Raw genomic sequence first — 21,762 nt, forward strand, 5'->3', positions numbered from 1 at the left:
AACTTTAAAAAAAAAAGAAAAGTCTTTATTGCAAGTGAATGACACGGTATTTTCAGCATTACATCCCAGCACTACATTTTCTAATAAAAGTACACAAAAAAAGGGGAGGGAGGAAACCCTTCCAGGCCAAGTCATTGCTCTTCAGTTTCTGGCAGGGATAGGAGCGCCCTAGAGGAGCGCCTGTGAACAAGAGCCAGCTGCTGAGGCTGAACAACAGGATCAGTATCACAGTGCTCTATGAGGGACGACGGAGGCAGCAGGTGACCGTGCCTGGTCCCCCCCCTGGGAGGATCCAGAGGGGGGAAGAAATACCTGAAGCAACGAGGAGAGTGATGGAAAAGGAAGGAGACAAACAAACAGAAGAAAAAAAACAAAACAACAAATAGAATATAAGAGAAGGATGTAAAGGAGGCTGCAGAGATTAAATTTGAGAAATGGCAAAATTTGCTTTATTCTTTCAAGACGGGTGTGAAGAAATCTAAGGAATGAAACTCGGCCGTGTGTCACCAAAACAAAGTCTGGATTACATGCGTGCAGTTTTCATGCCAGAAGAACGAGTACACGGCGAGGCAGTGTTGCATTTCAGGCAAATGGCTGGTCTTGTTCGAGAGTTATCAGTAATACGCAGGACTCTGGTTTATCTTTGGAGAGGTCAGCTGTCGCAGGGGAGGAGCAAAGGGGGCTCGTTTGGCAATCCTGCATGCAACAACCAATATGAGAGCAAATTAACGTCAACAAACAACAAACCACGTTTTTTTGTTTCAACGTCAACAGACGACAACTGGAATGCCAAGACTAGGGATGCACCATATATAGAAAATAATATCGGTTTCAGGCGATATTAGTCTTTTTTTTTTCTTTTACATTGTAATCATGCCATTATGTAAATCTGGGCTAATAACAGATGTTTAATTCCATCTTGCTGTTTGTGTATGTGCTTTTTGAAGAGGAAGTACAAAGACCAGGCTAGTAAAGAAAATGTTACATTTTTAGTTGTTTTTTTTTTCATATTTATTTATTAGGTTTTACATTTATGTCTTGATTTTTCAAGACATTTGTATGAACTACATCTGATTTTCTAGGGGTGCCCTCCGCCACCTCTCCCGACTCCTTCTTGTAGGCACCACTGTAGTGATGCAACGTAAGATCGTGGGGGGTTTAACTGAAAAAATAAATATATCATGAATATCAGATATTGACCATGACAGCAATATTAGTATCAGATATCAATACCAGCCCAAATTTTCACATCGGTGCATCCCTAGCTAGGACACTGTGTACAGTAATCTGAAAATATACAAAAATAAACATGTAAGAGGAAGTCACACAGTGAGTTGATTCTGTTACTTGTGTTAGATGTGAATCAAGAGTTAGCCTATCAGAGAAGCTATCCAACCCTAAAATAGCATCTCAGTGCTAAACACAAGCAGCTAATGTCAGCATCCACAGTCTGCATTTCTAAATAATGACGAATAATTTTTCCAAAGAAGTTCCATGAATGATCAGGAGTTCCTGAAACACTGGAAAGCTGAATGGGTAGAGCGGCATTTTGTACCTCATGGTTACATAACCTAAATAAGAGATTAAAATCCAAAGATATCTTTGTTGTTGAGCTCATATGTCTATTTATTCAATAATTTAGCAGCAAAAGGGCCTTTTAAACTGTTGCTTTTTTTCCCCAATTAAAAAAAGAGATTAATTACAAACCCTGAAATTAACTGAATTAAAAATTTATATAAAGTGGTTGCGTTAAACATCCCCCATGTGAGGGCGTGTCGTGGTGGCGGAGGGGTTAGCGCGACCCACATTCAGAGGCTGTCGCAGGTTCGACTCCCGGACCCGACGACGTTTACCGCATGTCTTCTCCCTTCTCCTTCCCCCTTTCCTGTCAGCCTACTTTGAAAAAGGGACACTAGAGCCCACAAAAAGACCCCTTGCGGGGCGATAAAAAAAACACAAAAAAAACATCCCCCATGTGAGCTTTACTGCTTAGGAAATGAATTCAATATAAATGAAAATGAGATTCTCTGTCATTCTAAAAATGGCTGCATTCATCCTCACGTTCACATTCACAGCTGGTTAAAAGCGTTCATTAAAGCGTCCCCCTCCAGAGGAAGACAGCATGGCCAGACTGGCACCAGGATACATTCATTTGAACAGACAAATAAGGAGAACTTGGAATGATTGAGTTGGAAACTGTCCCCGAGATACGCTCTTGATGGAAACATTAAGTTCACACAGTTCACATTTCGCAGATTCCCTTCAAGTAACTTTAGCAACCCAAATAATAACCACAAATCAAATTCATATAAACAAGTTTATTTGACTTATTTTTTACCAATAGATAAACAGTTAGTCCTTATTGGAAAAGTAAAGGGGAAACTTAAACGCTGCTCATAACATGCATCAGTATAAATCAAGGAGAAGCCAACACACACACACGCACACACACATACATACACACACCAGCTCTAGAGGCCTGATCCAGACCAGTGTGAGTCCAGGTTTGTTGTCAGTGGTCAGCTGCACTCCAATCAGTGTGAGGCACGGTAAGGTTAGCAGTTCTATCGGCTGGTCTTGGGCTGGGTGAGTGGCGGCAGGCGGCACCACACCACCTACCTTCCTGCCGACATCCCGTTCAGGATGTTCTGGGAGTTCTGAACGGAGGAGCCCACCACCGTGCTCATGGCTGTGGGCTGACCGGACGAACCTGTCAGAGGGCTGCCGTCTCCCTTCAGGATGCCCGTGCACTTCCAGTTCTCCATGTAGTTAGCTGCAGGGGGAAACACCGAAACATCAGCTGGAAGTGTTGCTTCAATACACCGAGATCTCAAAAAAATAAATAAATAAAAGACTGGCCTCTGTTGCCCCCTACCGGCTATATTAAAACATACATTAGCAAGTTCTAAAACAGCGTGCATTGTGAAAGTATTTGTCCTGATGAAGTTTATAAATCCCTGAACGGCTTAGCATCACAATACATTAAAGATCTGCTGGTGTCGTATCAACCTTCCAGACCTCTCAGTTATTCTGGTTCTGCTCTGCATCCCCAGAACCAGAACCAAACATGGAGAAGCAGCATTCAGCTTCTATGCACCACACATCTGGAACAAAATTCCAGAAAATTCTAAAACAGCTGAAACACTGACTACCTTTAAATTGAGACAAACAACCCACCTGTTTAGAGCAGCTTTTAAATTATTATAAATGGAACACTGATCAATATATTTTTATGTATATTCATGATGGCACTAATCAAAATGTAATGTTTGTTACTGGTTTTCCCAATTGTTGACTATACGGAGTCTAAGTCTACGTTTAAGTTTTCTAAACAACTGAAATGAAAATCTGTTTTCAAATTGTCCTATAGTTTATTTTCCCTCATTACTGATGTCACCTGAATGGCTTTTATTGTATTTGGTATATAAACAATTCTAGAATCTGGTGCCTGTAACATACAAAAAAAGAAACAAAGCCGAAGCAAGAAGAAAAAGAAGTGACGGGTAAACAACAGTTTTGAACCGCTGTCCCACCTTTCCACAGACGTACGCAGCCATCGTCCCCAGACGAGGCCAGCAGGGTGCTGGTGATGTTCCAGCTCACGCGCCACACCTGGGAGTTATGGTTGTCGAACTGAGCCACGATCTGGACCTCAAACTTAGTGGGTCCGGTAGCCGTGCTCTCCTTCCTGACAGAGAGGAATCCAGTACAAAGCAGTGTTTGTTTCTCAATAAAGCGCACGCAATCGTGGAATAACCCTCTCTGTGACGTTACCTCAAAGGGACGAGCTTAAATATCCGGACGTCTTTGGTGGCGATGGCGAGCACATGGAACGATCTGCCCAGGTTGGGGGCGAAGGCGATGTCGTGGACGGCGTCGGTGACCGTCATCAGCGTTTCTGCTTTACTGTACTTCCTTTGGAACAGGACAATACGACTCATGGCTGCTGCGGTTTTTACTCCGCACTGGAATCTACCAGATTGGGGTTCTTACCGCGTGTTTTCGTTGTATTCGTAGATCTGAACCTTCCCACTGTACGCCACGTTGCTGTCATCACTGCCCACGGCGAACATAGGGCTGTGGGCTCGAGAACTGCAGGGAGACGGTGTGCAACAAGAAGGACATTTTAAAAACACTAATATTTGACATGCAGCTTTAGTCTGGAATAACAATTCAATTCACAGAGAAAACTGTTTGCGAGGAGAAGCTATCATTTAGGCTGCATTCACACCAGCCCTGATCATCTTTTTTAACTGAACTCCAGTTTCTTTGGTTAGGTGTGAATGTGGAATAAAACTCCTGATAGGGACCAAAAAAGAAAATTCTGGTCTGCCTACAAACATAGATCTGGGTTTGGTTGAAGTGAACTCTGGTGTGCTTCGAGTGCACATGTCAACGCCAAGTTGAACGTGAGACCGCTTCAAAAGCAGGAAACCTATCGTAGCGTCGGCCATTCTGGGTAAATACAGGCAAAGCGAACCTGTGAGTCTAGAGGGAGAAACGTCGCGTGGTCTTTTGCCAAAAGGCAAAAGGAAAATCCTACAACAGCTAAAATCTGCTAAAATCCACTGATAAGATTAGGAAAGTTTTTAATGCTTTCTAAATCATTATTTACAAGGAAACTTAAAAGTTTAGTCTGTTTCATTATTTATTTTTACTGATTTTACTGTTCAATACTTATGGAGACGGTTTATCTGGCTTAAGCGGAGCAGCACCAACACGGTGTTCAGGGTAAACAACAGGATGTGCAAACTGCTGACGCAGGCTTGGAAGATAACGAAACCTGATGAAAACGGCAACAATAAGAAAAATATATATGGAAGGAAAAAAAAATTTAACTATACAGCGCTTTCATCAACATGAAAATTGTTAGGGAGAGCAACACAAATGAACATCTGATCAGGAGGTTTTTATTAATAGTGCATTAAAATAGAAACATCCCACGTTCGGAATGCAGAAAACACGTTTTTTGAGTTGTTAAAAAAAAAAAAATCATATACAGCTGAGGAAAATACGTACTGATACATAAACAGGGATGATCTTTTAATCCCTTCATCGTCTGTTGAACTCCAAACAGCTTCTGTTATCAAAGGACCTGCAGCACACTGTTTTTCTCTGTGGTCAAAGTTCACTACTTCTAATTACTGAATGGAAACCAAGTTTCCGAAAATGAGTTTGGACGTGGTTTAGTCTGGAGATTAGAAAAAGGATTTGAATCAGACATTAAAGGAAAGCAGACGTGGGAACTAGCCAGACCTGGTAGGAACCTGCTGCGTAGATTAAGATTCATGAGATAATCATACATTTATTATTATTATTATTACGGCTGCAGTACCTCGAGGGATTCCATGATATGCAGCTGCAGCTGAGCTTGCAGGAGATCTCGTGCTGCAGAGACCACTGGCTCAGGTTCATCACGTCCGGAGCCTCGTAGATCCTCACCACGCCGTCTGCAGAGCAGGTGGCCAGCATCAGACCCATGTGTTTAGGCGCAAACTTCACGTCCGTCACCGACGTTCTGCTGTCCACCAGCGTGGTTCTCTTGATCTGGACAGAGGCGATGTGGACGGCCTGGGTTAAAACTCAACACGACAAGAATCAAGTCGAGGCTGGTTTTCAAACAGCTAGCGGCTGATCTGACCCAGTGGCTCAGGCCCCGCTGCTTGTCGTTGGACTCCCCGACGATCTCCTCCCAGACGGCGGCTGTTCGGTCAAACGAGCAGGAGGCCAGGACTTGGCCGAACTCCGGGTGAGCCCAGGTCACTCTCCACACCGATCCACTGTGGGTCTGCACCAGACAAAGGGATATGTTTCTCAAACTCACACCAATTTCACAGTATTTAGACAGGAGGACATGGATTTGAGCTCAACACACACATGGGTTATGGAGCAATAAGGTAAATATGTAAGAGTGTTCATAGGGCTGCCAGGACAAAGCAATAACATGATTAGAAATGCACTGATGTTAACATCTGGACTAAAAACGACATGCGACATTAATGTTGCTTTTATGGCCAATAACCAATATATATATAGATATACATTTCACTTTCAATACTGTGAAAAAATGGCTCCACAGGTGACAGTGCTTGGCAAGAAGGAAATAAACATCAGCTGATAATATCACCCCAGTTCTACTTTGCAGATTGATATTTCTATGCTAAAAAATGGCTAACATCGATACAGACGGTAATGCCGATATATCAGCTAAGAATTATAGCCAACTAAGCAACTATTTTGCCATATTTAGCGACTTCAGATAAAAAAAAAAAGTCAGTCAGGTATTTACAGAACTCAACTATTCTCAGACTTTTCCCCCAGGTTCCTACCCCCAGAGAATACTGGGGCTCCACTGTAGAGCTTCACAAACCTTTTAGCATCTGATCCACATAAGAAACTGATCTCAAATAGTCTATCAGTTAACTCAATGACTTACAAGAAACTCAATAAAACAGTAGAGCAACAACAAAAGAAGGATCAATACCAGACAGTTTTTATCTATTTGTTATTCTGTTGCAAAATCAACTGCACACATCTGCTTTCAATATATCATTTTATTTTCATTAGTTTGATCTCTGAAATCATCAAGGACTCCATCATGACCCCTATTTTCAGAACTAATATTTAATCAATTTATTGATTTGATGACAGCTTAATAAGAAGGTAGTCATTAGTGACAGCCCTACCAGCTTAACAGATTTATATGGCAGGCAGTTTTACAATGACAGAAAGCCACAGTGCTTACCTTCCAGCTGGCTGTGCACTGCCACTCTCCATTCTCACTTTTATCCCACACCTGAGAGGCAGAAATTCACTCAAAAACATTAACATTATCAGTGTTGTTTAGAATTGTATTTGAAATGTAATCAATTACAAATGTATTGATGGAACTTGACTTAATGATTGATTCTATATTGCATTGTGATTCTGTGTTTGTAATGATGTAAAGCACTGTGCTGCCTTGCTGCTGAAATGTGCTATACAAATAAAATTTGATTGATTGATACATTTACGCCTTTTGTTTAGATAATTTTAAAATATCTAAACGAAATTCTTTCTATCTAGTTGACTCAGTCGAACTAGCTATATTAACTATATGTAAAACGAGCTTATTTAGCCCTGTTTGTAATGTAAAGCTACCTTGTTGTAAAGGAGGCTTACATTTTCTCAAACAAGTCAACTTAAATGAGTCAGTAATGTTTACAGAGCTAGCAGTGTCTAACGTGGTGAATGCTAACATGCTAGGCTGAGCTTCAGCATTAGCGCCGACTCTAGCTCACCTTGACGCTTTGGTCGCTGGAACAAGTCGCCATTCTGCGGCCGTGAAAATCGTACGAGACATCGTGGATGAGATCTTTATGGTCAGCGGCGATGCTGCGAGCGACGAACATGATTCCAGCTCCTCTAGTCGCAGGGCTTAGCTGGTAGGCCTGTCATGTGTCTCCTACTCCGGTTGCTGGAGTTTGGCGCCCGCGAATGCGTTGCAGAATTGTGTTGACCACAAGGGGGCGCCTTCTGACAAACTTAAAAAACAGTTTTTGAACAATGTTTTTTGTTTTTTTATTTGATGTAGGTACTCATCAGGATAAATGTGCCATATTGCACGTAAAAGATAAATGTAAACAAAAATAGATTATCGAAATCTGAAAATGTTTTTTTCACTCTTAAGGAATGCACGGAGTTACGACGAGTGTTAGTTTTCAGGTAAAATAGTAGCAGCAAGAACACAAAGCGTAATTTAGAAGGTTGCCATGTTTGTACGAATGTGCCACGCTATGGTTGATTTCGAAAATTAAATCAATATTCAAAAGACATAAACAATTTCAAATAGTGGCCATTAAGATTCATGAGATAATCATACATTTATTATTATTATTATTATTTCTTTTTTGCCTGGTTTTTCTGCACTCTTATTTCTGAACGTGCCAGTTATTACTTTTTTCAACCATGTATGATAGGTTAGATTAAGCTCATAATTAATGCTCAGTTCTATATACTAAAAATATCTCAGTAAAACTGTGATTGGCAACTCTTTAATTTGAACAAAAATGCCTATAGAGCTTTCTGTATAGTTGCTTTCCTGACAGTAAGACCACCTCAAATTGAAAATAAATGTATAGCATATTAAGTAAACTTGTCAAACTGGACTGATTTGTGAAATTGGTGCCTTAAAAATATTTCCACTGATGTTAATACTGATTCCATTCTAGTCAGGCAATTCTACAAACTATGAAAATCGGGGCATAAATCTAAAAATAACTTTGAGAACCTTTCTGCTTTCATAATAATGGAGTCATAATTTTAATGCAAACTATGAGCACTAAATAAAAAATAACATGTAGTACTCCCACATGGGAAAGGTTAAAGAAAGCTCATTTTTGGTTGGATTAAATTTCATCTAATATAATTTTATGTTCTGTATGCAGCTACTATAAGGGAGTTTTATGAGTCCTTAATTTTCATGTTTCACGAGTCAACTTGGCCAAATAAACGTTCCAAAATAAATATTTTAGAATATTTACAGAAATTTATATGCAGTTGAATTAAGTCACAACCGACAAGAAAATGGAGCATTTCAGTATTTCCATTCATAATTAATCTAAAATTAATGACAAGCAAGAAAAATAAACGGTGCTTTAAGTTGGATAACAACGTGTAGGGACGAGACAGCAGTATAGGGGTATCATTAGATGTCAATGCCGAAACACTGAAAGGAAACATCTTCAAGGCGGGCACGAAATGACGCAAGTCGACACATAACGACCAGAGCTACAAAAGTACGAAACGGGCAAAAATGACCAGCTCCCGTTACGCAACCTGGCAACCCGCGAGAGTCGGAGTGAAGGAGAGGCAGATTGACTCCCCGCAGGGATTCATCAGGTTACACACAGTGCTCTTCAGATGGCTAAAGGAGAGGAGTAAGTTGGATAACGGCGGCGAAAACACCCCGAAGTCCTCCGGCTGGCTCCTCACTTCACCAACCGCGACACAATGGAGCAAGAATTCGAGGATATCGATTCGTCCGGGAAATGGCAGAACCTTTACAATGTAAGTCGGGACACCGAGGGCCTCTCGTGTTTCTATGACGATCGGTTGCTAACCAACTTAGCCAGTTCACTTCTCAGACTCATCTCCTTGTGTTTCACCACTTTCCCCGCTTGTTCCGCGGCGTGTGTTTTTGGGTTAACTAACGAGCTTCGTCCCGCGGCGCGGCGCAGACACGTCGGGCGCCGCAGGAAGCCCGACAGCGAACACTTAATGGTGAGAAAGTAGCGAGCTGCGCTAGCAGGGGGAGGGGAGGGAGGAGGGGGGGCGCTAACTTCCGTAGCGGGGAAGCGTGCATCGGGCTCTCCGCTTGGGTGACGCTTGCGGACGTCAGCCGCAGTTTCTGAGAACTCACCAAAGACTTCCAGAGAAAGACGCATGTGTTTTTATCACCACCACTGTTAAGCCAATCTGGCATATTCAAGTAAAGTTTTTAATACTTTAGTTCCTGTTTAACGTAGAAACTGACTGCGCGGTTTATTTATTTATTTATTTTTTTACTGAGGCAGTGGGAAATGTTTGCTGTTTGACTTCAGCTGTTTAAAGGAGACGCAAATAAATCAATAAACAATTTTCTCTACAGAATCAGAAAATGTATAAACGAAAAAAAAAATCTTGTTTCTTTTTTTTTATTAAACGAGTTCTACATATATATATATAAAAAAAGTAACTCAAAATTACTTTATTAATTCCAAAGGGAATACAAATACAATAGTACAATAAATTATGTTAACCCTTTTAAAAATCATAATACTGTATCAAATTAATCCAAATCTGGGTTGTTGATTTGATCATCTGTGGCATGTATTCAGTTCAATTAAATAAAAGAAGAAAAAGTGATCCTGAAAGGAAATGTAAATTTGTGATAATATCATCCAGGTGTCCTCAAAGAGTCACTGTGGACAGTAATTCCAAAAGCAGTCAGTATTGCAGAGGACTTGAGGAGTCCTCTGACTGGAGATTTTTGCATGACTGTCACAACATGCTAACAGCTCAATTTCCAGGTGGCAGAGACGATATTCCACAGTCAAATGTCCTGGATGGCGCCATCAGTTGTTGACAGGCTCTGCTCTTTTCAGCTCCTCTGGGATTTGGGCCGTAGTTCAAGTATTATTTAGGCTCTTGAATTGCCAATCGGCCGCTCCCATTTATATAAACAATACTTTGTTGCCACAGTAACACAACAGTCCAAAAGTGAAAGAGTAAGTTCAAAAAAATCCCTCAAACTGCGCATCGTCTGAAAGGAGTCCAGAAAACGCATCGCTTGTACCCAAACAGGTGTGAAACTGTCAGAAACTAAACATATAATTCCCTTTAGCCGTGTGGGGTACTATAATCACACAATCAAAACATTTTGCATTATTTTAAATAGCTGTATATATGTGTGTACAAAATTCAAGATTGCAACTGTTTTTCAGTAGAAGCACAAAATAATGCAAATCAAATTTCCACTACTGGTATCAGACAGTACATTGTTTGTTTTCTTCAATTTTAAGGCAAACCTTCATATTTGCTACCGTTAGTTTCTGCTTCTCAATTAAATATTGTTGCCAACGTGACTTAAACAGGACCGAGAACTCTGAAAGCTGAGGATGTAAATGTATGGAGTTTTGTGTGTAGGAACCCAGCTAGTAGAAAATCTTTTCTAAGCTAACCTTTAACCTTTCTTCTCGTTTGCGCCAGGACATCCGCAACCAAGCCATCGAATATCCGTACAAAGTAGCTAAGCTTCCAGTGAACAGGAATTTGAATCGCTACAGAGACGTCAGCCCATGTGAGTCTTTGCGCAACGAGAGATTTGTTTGTTTTGTTTTTTTCCCCAATATGGTGGCTGAGAATTTGCATTGTTGTAATTGCTTCGCCGTCTGTCGTTTTTTTTTCTCCCCTCGTCAGATGATCACAGTCGGGTAAAGCTTGAAAACGCGGACAATGATTACATTAACGCGAGTTTAGTCGCTGTGAAAGAAGCCGAGAGAGCTTACATTCTAACTCAGGTATGGAAGCCATTGAGAGAATGCTACTGTATTGCACACTGTTCTACTCGGTATGTCACACTTTCGTGAACTTTTTTTTTTTTTTTACTTTGACAGGGCCCTTTGAGGAATACGTGTGGCCATTTCTGGTTGATGGTCTGGGAGCAATGTTCTAAAGCTGTTATAATGCTCAACAGAGTGATAGAGAAAGGATCTGTGAGTATGACGAGTATGACATGATGACCACAAGTTTTCATATACAAGGACTGTGTTTGGAAATGTCTATCTTTATTACTTAATACATACCAGATTTACTGCCTTAAGTTATTTACACCTCTGGCTGCTTGAGATTTAATATATAGAGATGAGGATTTATTTAATTTTAAAACAACGGTGTCGAAGAAGGATTGAGTTTGAAACAATAAATTTATCGATTTAACTGCATTTTATTTAAAAATGGACAGATATTATTTATTTTCTTTCCACAAATTTTCTATCATGTTTGGGACGTTTCGACAAGTCAGGCCACTTCTATGCGTCATTACCTCCAGTCAGAATGACGATGTTGGTCAAATGAAGTGATAACTTTATATTTAATCTGCTACAGATATGAGTAATTTTGGGCTTAGCCACACATGTAGCATTCTCTGGTGTTTAACTGAGGAAAGGAAAAACTTTATAAGCTGTACATGTGGGAGAGAGAAGCATTTCTGTGTTTTCTATATGGAACTGTGCTTCTGCTTTTGGTTCTGAGGTTTTATGTTTCAGGACATAAAATGTGGAAAAATATCTGACCTATTGTTAAAATTTTAAATATTAAAAAATATTAACCCAAAAGAACAACAACAACGTGTGAAATACAACAGTTCAATTGCATGTTATTGTTTATTCTACAGTAACCAACCCAAACTGCATGAAAAATTCAGGATGTTGATTTGCCTTCAGCAACAAGAATAGGATATTATCATCATCTCTATGGTCTTATTACTCTTCCACTGTGCAGGAATGCTGGTTTATTATTCTTCCTTTGGTGTTGTAGTTTATTATGTCTTTCAGGTATTTTTTTTTAAAGCATAGCTCTCTTAGAGTTCACTAGAGCCTCTGGATCAGGTTGAGGTTTGGACATTGTCTAGGTCTCGTCCACTTCCCGACCCTTTTGTCAGTTGTACCTTTCTGATCATGACCAACATTCAGCCACACCTCAGCTGGGAGACAGACGGCCTCTCGTTTACCCTAGAGAAACAGAGGAGGTCATGGTTGGAGCTGCTGCATGCCCGTGGTCCTGCAGCTGTAAAACAAGCCCAAACCTTTGTGTGTTGTTCAAATTCAGTTCTCCAGACCTTTCCCCTCCCAACCCACTCAAACAAGCCATACTGGTTCTTAGCAGTTGCTCTGTCATGAACTTTAACATAGTGAAGTCTGAAGAGTGTTTTTTCTTTGAGCAATGGATGACTGACCTTCACAGGGAGGAACTTGCTAAAGCGTCCATTCCTGGAAAAATGGGCAACCATTTTTCTTTTTTTTTTTGTATTGTAAAGTGACTAACTTACAAAAACATTGGAAATAGCTTTTTTAAAATAATGAATACAGCCACAGCTGCTTCCCTAAGGTCATGGCTATGGGTTAGCTCCAGGGTAACACCCACATAAAAGCTGAAGAACAGAAAGCTAGAGATGCGTGCACATCCTGTGCATCAGGTAATCGCTGCATTTGATCTGCAGCTACTTACAATCTGAGTCTCTATCTACGAAGCTAGGTTGCGCTTGGTTTCTTCACATAGTGCTTCTGCATTACAGCTTAGTCCTTCTGAAACAATGCAATATGTCATATATTTTAAGACTTTAAGCTCTTATGTTTTGTGTTCTTTTTTTTTGTTTGTTTATTTTACCAGGACCGCACAGAGCTTGTACTTGCAGTGTTTGTGCAGCTAAGTACTTTCTGACGTGTGTCCGGGCACATTATAAACACAAACAGCTGTTAACTACAGAAAATGCGGACAAGAAATAATTGTTGTCTGCCATCATGTGGCGCCCCTTCTAGTGGGGCACCCACTTTTTGTGCCACTGCTGTTAGATACGGTGGAATTCTTGGAGTTTGGAGAATGACTAACTCACCTAAAAGGCGCTAACTCGGTCTGTGAGTCTGTCTTGAATGCTGCTTAAGGTCACACGTACTCATCTGTCTATGAAACCGCTGCAAGCTGCTTCCTGTCCGAGCCTGAGTGATGACCTCTCTGTTTCCCCACAGGAAAAGTGTGCTCAGTACTGGCCCACTTCAGAGGAGCTGCAGATGTCCTTCAATGACACGGGTTTTGTTGTTCGACTGTTGTCAGAAGAGGACCAATCCCACTATACAATCAGGGTGCTAGAACTAGAGAACACAAAGGTAAGCATGAGATGAAACGTTGGAAGCAATAATCTGAAATTCGTGCTCCGCTCTGGTGTTTCAGTGAGCCTTTTCTCAATGGCAGCCAATTTTTATTTAGTTTTTCTCTCTCTCTTTGTGTGGAGCCGAGCGGATCTAGCCAACCATAGAACAGAATAGAATAGAATAGAAACAGCCTGAAATTCAGGTGCAACATCAGCATCAGAATGAGTCACTAAAATAGTTCCAAGTGTTCAAAAATATACGAATACAAGATTAACAACAATAATTAGAAAATAGAAATATCATACTCCTGATCCAACGGACGTACAACTCAGTAGGTTGACTTTTTATTTTTTGCATTTTTTTAATTTACATAATTAACATTAAAAAAGACAGAATAGAAATGTTATTTTAATGAGTAAATGATTGTGCAAGTTCCAGTAGGGAGCTGGAGCAGCCAGATAACTTCAGAAACCACAAAATATATTTTCCTTCTTGCTGATGAGAAATAGTTTTGTGAAATTCCGTGTTTTGTTGTGGATTCCACTTAGTTTGTCAAATTCTGTGCATTTTCCACGTCACATGAATCCTAGTCGGGCCCTACAAAAACAAGGTCAAAGTTCAAAAGAGGAAGATCTTGCCACCATGCAGCATGCTTAAGTGGTTTAGATGCAACCTGCGGCTCCGGGGGCCACAAGTGGTTCTTTGTGTTTTCCTCATTGGCTCTTAATAACTTTGACAAAAATGATAAAGAACAATCTGATGTTTTTAAATGTAGTTATTTTGCAGGTTTCAGGAGGTTTTCAGGTTTTTTTTTTCATGTTGGAATTGCATTGAATTCCCACAACAGAATGACCCTTAAAGTCATATTAAACCAGTAATATTACTTTCTTGTTGGTAACTATGAATACCAACCAGAAACGGTTAGAAACGGTCCACTTTCTTTGCTTCGTTTTCCACAGAAGAGAATGTACCCACGCTCTGTGAGCAAAAATGTTCTGTTTTTCTTCTTTAAAATTTTCTATAGATGATATTTTCATTCAGCTCGACAGAGGGTAGAAATGACTGGAATGGATTGTAACGGTTGAAGACCCCTGGGCTAATGTGTTGCTAACATTGTATTGTCCCTAAATTCCTCCGTTTTATTTTCATACAGGGTGATTGTAAATCAGTCTATAAACAAGGACTCGGTCTTTGTTTTTGTCTTTATTTCCTGTTAAAACCAGAAATGCCGGAACTTGTATGTGCTGCACATGGTTCACGACTGATGTCATACTTTTCTTGCCAGACGGGGGAATCCAGAGAGATCTACCACTTTCACTACACCACGTGGCCTGATTTCGGGGTGCCAGAATCTCCCGCCTCTTTCCTCAACTTCCTCTTCAAGGTCCGCGAGTCTGGCTCCCTGGGGCCCCAACATGGGCCCTCAGTGGTGCACTGCAGTGCTGGGATTGGACGCTCGGGGACGTTTGCCTTGGTGGACACTTGCCTGGTCTTGGTGAGAGAGTGTTATTGTTATGGGAAGTAGCTGCTTAACGCTGATTATACTGGGAGCAAAGGGTTAAACCATTTAGTTTGGCATCTGAGTCCGATGAGTCAGTCATCCTAAGATAATATTTGAGAGGGCTGGAAGCTAGAGAGAGATGTTGTGGCATGTTGGTTCTGAACTTTATTCATGGTATATTTAGTTTGCTTATTCAGGCAGAAAACAATGATGTCAGTGATTACCTGGAAACTCCTTCCCACATTCAGGAATTCTTCTGTTTTCAGATTCATTCAGCACCATGAGCTTTGTGCCTTTTTTTTGTCTGTGTGGAATTGTTTTTAGTTCTTTTTTTCAATAACTTAGTATCTTTAGCAACAGTTCAAGAAAGTTTTCTTCTGTTCTCTATTAAAACTTGTAAGAAACTGACAGCAGAATGAATCTTCCCTCTTATTTTTTACAAGTGATGTATAAATCAGAGCCCATTTACCTACCTGCTTCAAAGTTATTAGCTGAAATATATTTGGAACTTTATCAAACTCCCCTAAAAATATTTAAAATTTAGAGACGTATCAAGAAATTGGTCGGTGAGCATGGGCGACCAAATTTTAACTGGTGAGAGACGAGTTGGAAACTCAGTAATCGGATCTTTTCTCAGTCCCTGAACATGCCATGCAAAGCACTGCCTGGTCACTGTAAAGACGACACTCTGCTGTGTGGATGCTGCTACTGACAAAAGATTCACAGGTGACTATTTGGGTGAGGTGTTTACAATACATAAATTTCCAGTAACATTTGGAAGAATAAATAATTTTTTTTTTTATCCCTTTAAGCATTTAATCTGGTTAGGATGGAAATACCATGATTTGGGAAATGTAGGCAGTGTTTTGGAAAATTCAAAATTACAGTAAGGGTTTACAATCTGTTACAAATACATCCAAAATTAGCCATGCTAACCTAGCTAATGGTGCTAATCACAAGTACAAGCTGCTTAAAGAACAACACAACAGTGCAGCCTAAAATATCTACTCCATAAGTATTTTATCTTGTGTTACAATAGAAAAAGCCTGTTTTACAGTGACTGCTCTCTCTCACACACAGTGTGACGTCTCCTTTGCTCCCATAATGTTTACCTAATGGCCACTAATGACAGGAGCTGTTAAATTTTAAATTGGTAGATTGAAGCTTTACCAAAACCATTTCAGTGATTCCCAAACGTTCTAGCTTATGACAAAATAAAAATGCAAGGGACTCTTGACCACGACTCTTGGATGAGCACATCTATTTTCCAGATCTACGCTTGTTCTGAAACACAAGTAAAACAAAGGCACATTGACCAGCAAATGGAAGCACACATGAAAGACAAGCTGCTGTAATAAATAAAAAATAATTGCACAACTGACTCACAGGTACACACTGAGCCACCAAGGTGGTGACCTCATGAAACCCAGTGGTAACATGCTGATAAGCAGTCTGATGCGGCTCAGTGTGGAGTGAAAACATTGGCTTAACTGAATAACGCCTTCCAAATGTATTCCATAAACAGATAAATCTGTTTTGTAGATGGACAGGAGTAAGAGCTCGTCATCTGTGGACATACAGAAGGTGCTGCTGGATATGAGGGAATATCGCATGGGCCTGATCCAGACCTCTGACCAACTGCGCTTCTCCTACATGTCCATCATCCAGGGAGCCAAGCTCATTCTGACCTACAGCTCTGCAGAACAGGTTTGATCAGGGGCTGTTGCTAATTTGGAGCTATTAGCTAGTTGGGTTGTGAGCTCCAGTTTCACACAGAAACACATGAGAAATGTACTTGTTTTATAGACACAAAAAATGTCCAGTGAGCATTATATGATTTGCTATAAATTCCCTAGTATTACTGTTTGTTTTGCATTGATAAAAGTCTGAGTCTATGATAAAGGAGGGTTACAGCGATTTGTTAACGACTGCTAATTATTGCTTTGATATGTAAGTGTTGCGCTGTATTTGGCTTCTAGCTGATGTTACTTTGTAATTTGTTTGTTTTTAATTTCTGCTCTAATATGAGCAAGGGTTACCTTGGTAATAGCTTTTGTTTGATGTTAACAGGCTAGCCTTCCAACTGTTGTTTTTCAGTTGAAGCTAAGTTTAGGTTAGCATTAGCTTATAAATCCCCTTTGAATTTATATTGTTTATTTGAATCCTAAGCCGAATCGAGCAGAAAAGAGAGAAACACACAGTCCATATTAATGCGCAGCCTTAGAACAGATTATTGGACAAACTGAACAGAAAGTGGACTGTGCTTCAGTGTTGAACTCAAGGCAGTTGTACTCACTCTCTAATCAGTCTTTGTGGATGAGGCGATCCAGCAAATCCTCCCAAGGTAACATGCAGTCCTACCTCTCCGCAATATGATATTACAATGTAACATGTAAAAGAATCTATGTCCCCATCATCCATGGCATTTTTGTGATCAATAATCTTCTTGTTATTACTTCAGAAAATACGATGTTGTTTTCAAAAAATGCTCCAAACAAAAGACAAAACCAATAACTGAACATGCACATAGACTTGAACCATCATAAAATTCGAATGGGTTCCAAGTTGAGAAAGTCTTGCCTGGCTTCCTGCCCGTTTCCATCATGCTTCTATTTGCCCATGCGTGTGTTTCTTGACCTCTGCTGCAGAACTCACAGATTGGCCTGTTGAGAGAAGTCCTGGAGACGGATCTACGACCTCCAACCCCTCCGCCCAGGCCTAACCTCAATGCCAGCAGGCCCAACGGCCCCTGCTTGCAGCCACAGCCCAGCACAGGGGACCACCTCTCATCGAGGGATTCAGACTGCCAATGTATGGCAGATAACTCTGTGCAGTAAGTGATAATTCAGCACATTTGGAATGAGTGTCCTCACACAGAAAAACATCACTAGAATTGCACCGATCAAGCACTTGTGGACAGTTTTTGATAGAAAATGTAGCGTTAAGTTTTAAAAGCTTTTGGCTAACTCTTTCTAACTGTTAAACAAAAAAATAAATCAACTAAAATAACATTTTGTTTATTTCTTTCTAGAGAATTATTAATGAGTTATTTTCATCAAGAAGAGGAGCTTTGTGTCAGTGTGTGAGAGAGACAGCGCTGCAAACAGTTTTTCAAACTGAAACAAAAACAAAGTGATTTGAAATTTAAACTATTTTCAGCATCATATATTAGTGATCAGTATTATAACTCAGTCAGGATTAACTAACCAAAGACATCTTCAGTCTCTTGGTGTGTTCCCTGGAGAATGTGGACCGTAACCTGCAGGTTTCAGGGCTGTCAACCTTCTTAAATCCAACACGTTCCATGACAGACAGGGCTGGGAAAGTCTAAGATGATAAATCAGACCAGCTTTGCTCTAATATTTTGAGCCCCACTGAAGTCAGTGCCTTGTCACTTCGCTCTGTTGCCACTTCAATGAAAGGTTCTGAAGCCAGCAATTAATTGGTGAGCGGTGGCAGACGGAGCCGGAACCGGCTCAGCTCCAGCTCTTTGAAGGAACAGCTCAGGCCGCCTTCTCAGGCCTGGAAATGTATGGAATTTCATCTAGTCATTTTTCCAAGTCTGGACAGGACTGGAGTAAAACATGAGACATTATTCTTTCTAACAATTAAAAATCGTCATTAAACCCTCGCAGGAGCTTTTTACTGCTCCTGTTGTCATTTCAATGGTTTTGATTTTTAGATTTTAAACAAAACAGTCAATTCTTTTGGTTTTTTTATGTTTACAAACCTTAGTCGTTAGGTACGGTGCGTTCACCAACCAGATCCTCAAGTTTCTGACCAGCAGGTCATCGGTTAAGGCCACTCCAAGGAGGGATGCACCAATATAAAAATTTGGGCAGATAGTAATACTGCTGCGATGGCTGATGCCTCACGCTTAGCTGTATTGCGTGTATATGCCCTACGCTTTTGACACTGTAAAAATGGTCACATCCTACATTTCAGTTTTGCTTTAAACAACCACACAATCCTGTTCTGCATGACTCGCTGTCACATGACTGAAGAGAAACCACATTTGTCGTTTATGAACTGCTCGCATGTTGTCCTCACTGCTCAACTCTCTCCTGTGTGCTAGGCTGAGGAAGAGGCACCGTGAGGAGAGGATCGCTGGCACGGCACAGAAGGTCCAGCAGATGAAACAAAAACTGACTGAATCAGAGAAGAAGCAGGAGAAGTGGCAGTACTGGAGGCCCGTCCTGCTCAGCCTGGGTTCTGGGGCTGCCCTGGCTGTCACCGTTTTGTGTTGGATGTACTTCCAGTAAAGTAACTCTGGCTCCCCCTCAAGAAACTGACTCCTATTTTGCACCGGTACCTTGGATTAGGTACTTCTTTAAGTAGCCGTAGATGGTAACATGTGCATAACTGAGGGTATTTATTAAGGTCAAAATGCAAGAGCACTAGATCAACCGAGTGTGTGTATATTTTTTCCTCATAAGATCTTAACAGAAATAGTGACATCTCAGGATCTTTGTGCCAGCACAGTGATTTGTTTTATTTTTCTTTCCTCTCGTTGTCACTGTTCAAGAATGTACTGTGTCATAGAAACATGACTTTGAATGGAACTTACTAAAGGTGCAGTACATAGAAACAAAAGAAAATCAGACAAGTTTATTTTTGCATTCTTTATTTGTAATGATCAAATGTGTGTTTATCATCTTTGGATACATTTTTGCATTTCAAAGTCATTGTTACTGACTGTTGATCCAACCCTTAAAATGTAGAGAAAGTCCCCAGACTGAAGACGTTAACTTTGGGATTTCTTTTTTTTGATATCTATGATAAACTGCATGTTCCAGGTTTTCTACAGCGCCATCTGTTCTTCCACTGTTAATAAGCAGGCCATATCTTTCTTCTCTCTTTTTTTTTTTTCTCCCACACTAATGAGATTAATTTAGATTCTTATGTAAATCATACAAACTGCCAGGTTCCTTGCCATTTATTGCATGTATTTACCCACTGGTTGGGTCCAAGTTTTCCTGCTGTTGTTTTTATTGTTGAGAAAACCAAAGCGAAGCTGTTTGTGTTCAGGAGGTTAACAGCCAGGCCAGCTCCTGGATGACTAAAGCCTTGTATTCCCAGGATGTGGAATGTATTTTTTTCTTCTTCTTAACCCTTTGACATAACTCACACCTGTGTTACTAAATGAAACTACTCATGGTACCCATGAGGTATTTTGTTGTTTGACTCCTTCATTTGAATCAATAGCATCACCAGGTTGCTTTCCAGTTAACAGGGACCAGTCTGTAGCTACAGCAGTGCATGTAGGAGCTGAATTAAATCTGAGGTTGGCAGAAATTGTTGATTAAATCTGCAAACGTTCCTAAAGTAATAGATGTGCCAAGGTATGCTAACAGTTCGGCTACCTTTTTATTAACAGAATCTGCTGTGCAGTACATTAAATCAATTTTCCGCCAAATGTCTTGAGCATCAAAATAAGATGGCTGATGGGCTGCTGCTGCTGCTGCTGCTTACTGCAAACAGGTTTTAGTTTTCACAGAAGTCCAAAGATACGCTCTGGCTCTCAGAAGTGTACACACCCCTGATAAAATACCAGGCTTTTGTGAATTAAAAATATTCCCCTGGAATATGATTCTGTTCACAATTCAAAAAAATACTTTATGGATCTCAAAGAAAAATTAAATGTTGTTGTGACTCACATTAATTAGACAGCTTCACTGGTGAGTCTCAAGTCCAGTCCGTAGAAATCAGGAGTCTGACTTGTACTGGAAGTCTGAAGTGTACAGAGTGAAAAGTAATGGTGAGAGGACAGAGCCCTGCGGTGCTGCTGTGCAGCCGACTGCCTGGTTAAACACGCAGTCCTTCAGTCTGTTTGTCAGGTAGTCATTGAGCCATGTGATTGTTCAGGCCTCCACCTGATAAATCATTTCCAAAATATTTTCACACATAAATGGGAAAATATATAGTAGTTGTCTTGCGATCGAAAGGTTGTATATTCGATTCCAGCTGCTGCATGTTGATGTGCCTCTGGGCAAGGCACTTAACCCCAAATTGCATACCGATCAGTGTATAAGTGTATATCAGTGAGTGCGAATGGGTGAATGTGACTAGTGTAAAGTGCTTTGAGGGGTCAAAATGACTGGAAAAGTCAATTTATCATTACATCCTTGAGTTACTTTCTGATTTAGTTTTACCAATCAGTTGTATCTGTAAGAGCCTATCAGCAATCCTACATACTGACTTGACAATAATTGCCCACTCCAAATCTAATTCTCAGGACAGCTCTTGAATTTTCTTCTGCAGAAGCTCTTCTCAAATTGGTTTGATCTATGCTTGGACTGGCATTGATACAGAGAAATAAAATCTCTTTTCGTCTGAAGATTTTGGGCCAAGGTTCACTAGTACTTCACACTGAGCTGTTTCCACAAACATGAAAACCACTCGGTGTGAAGAACGGTAGCCAAGCTTCTTGGAGCAGACATGAGGGGACCACTGGTTGTACATATTGATCACAACCAGACCTGAAGGTCTTCAGTACTGCTGCCAGCCTCCCTGAGCAATTTTCACCTTCTCAATAATCCTGGGAGAAACATCCATATTTCCTCTTGTCCCTTTTCTCCCATATTTTGCTTTTTGTCCCTTATTTTCCTCTAAATAGTGTGTTCACTGTGCCATGGTATGAATATATTTAATTCTATCTATTTTATTTTTTTTGTATTCTTGTCCTGGCTAATACCTTTGTAAAATGAAAACCCTCTGATCTTTTGTAACCTGCCTATGCACGCTTGCTTAAGGGAAAGTATGCATATGTGTTCACTTTATTAAATCCATCATAACTGGTGACAGATATGAACTCAACAAGACTAAATACTGAAGCTGAATCAAGAGGAACTTAAAAAAAAAAGCTAATTAATA

The 21,762-nt window shown here is 40.4% G+C and overlaps 2 protein-coding genes across 4 annotated transcripts; one reads left to right on the plus strand and one right to left on the minus strand.

Moving 5' to 3' along the window:
* Positions 1-7,513, minus strand: seh1l (SEH1-like (S. cerevisiae)). 2 transcript variants are annotated; one of them, XM_028017479.1, is made up of 9 exons: positions 7,281-7,513; positions 6,746-6,796; positions 5,642-5,788; positions 5,336-5,547; positions 3,994-4,092; positions 3,775-3,915; positions 3,534-3,688; positions 2,620-2,773; positions 1-312 (listed from the first exon to the last, which is right to left on the minus strand). In XM_028017479.1, exons 1-9 carry the CDS (start codon positions 7,389-7,391, stop codon positions 132-134), a joined length of 1,251 nt encoding a protein of 416 aa, XP_027873280.1. In that variant the 5' UTR covers positions 7,392-7,513; the 3' UTR covers positions 1-131. The 2 variants fall into 2 exon arrangements, with proteins under 2 accessions (XP_027873280.1, XP_027873281.1); XM_028017480.1 differs by lacking the exon at positions 1-312 and adding an exon at positions 422-696 and having other exon boundaries at positions 7,281-7,509.
* A 1,116-nt stretch (positions 7,514-8,629) lies between these two features.
* ptpn2a (protein tyrosine phosphatase non-receptor type 2a) lies at positions 8,630-20,060 on the plus strand. 2 transcript variants are annotated; one of them, XM_028017482.1, is made up of 9 exons: positions 8,630-9,048; positions 10,729-10,819; positions 10,939-11,039; positions 11,136-11,234; positions 13,266-13,403; positions 14,674-14,883; positions 16,432-16,596; positions 17,538-17,683; positions 18,965-20,060. In XM_028017482.1, exons 1-9 carry the CDS (start codon positions 8,992-8,994, stop codon positions 19,149-19,151), a joined length of 1,194 nt encoding a protein of 397 aa, XP_027873283.1. In that variant the 5' UTR covers positions 8,630-8,991; the 3' UTR covers positions 19,152-20,060. The 2 variants fall into 2 exon arrangements, with proteins under 2 accessions (XP_027873283.1, XP_027873282.1); XM_028017481.1 differs by having other exon boundaries at positions 8,637-9,048; positions 17,538-17,722.
* Positions 20,061-21,762: the final 1,702 nt, after the last annotated feature.

Source organism: Xiphophorus couchianus, chromosome 5, assembly GCF_001444195.1.
Source record: "Xiphophorus couchianus chromosome 5, X_couchianus-1.0, whole genome shotgun sequence".
Classification (NCBI taxonomy): Eukaryota; Metazoa; Chordata; class Actinopteri; order Cyprinodontiformes; family Poeciliidae; genus Xiphophorus; species Xiphophorus couchianus.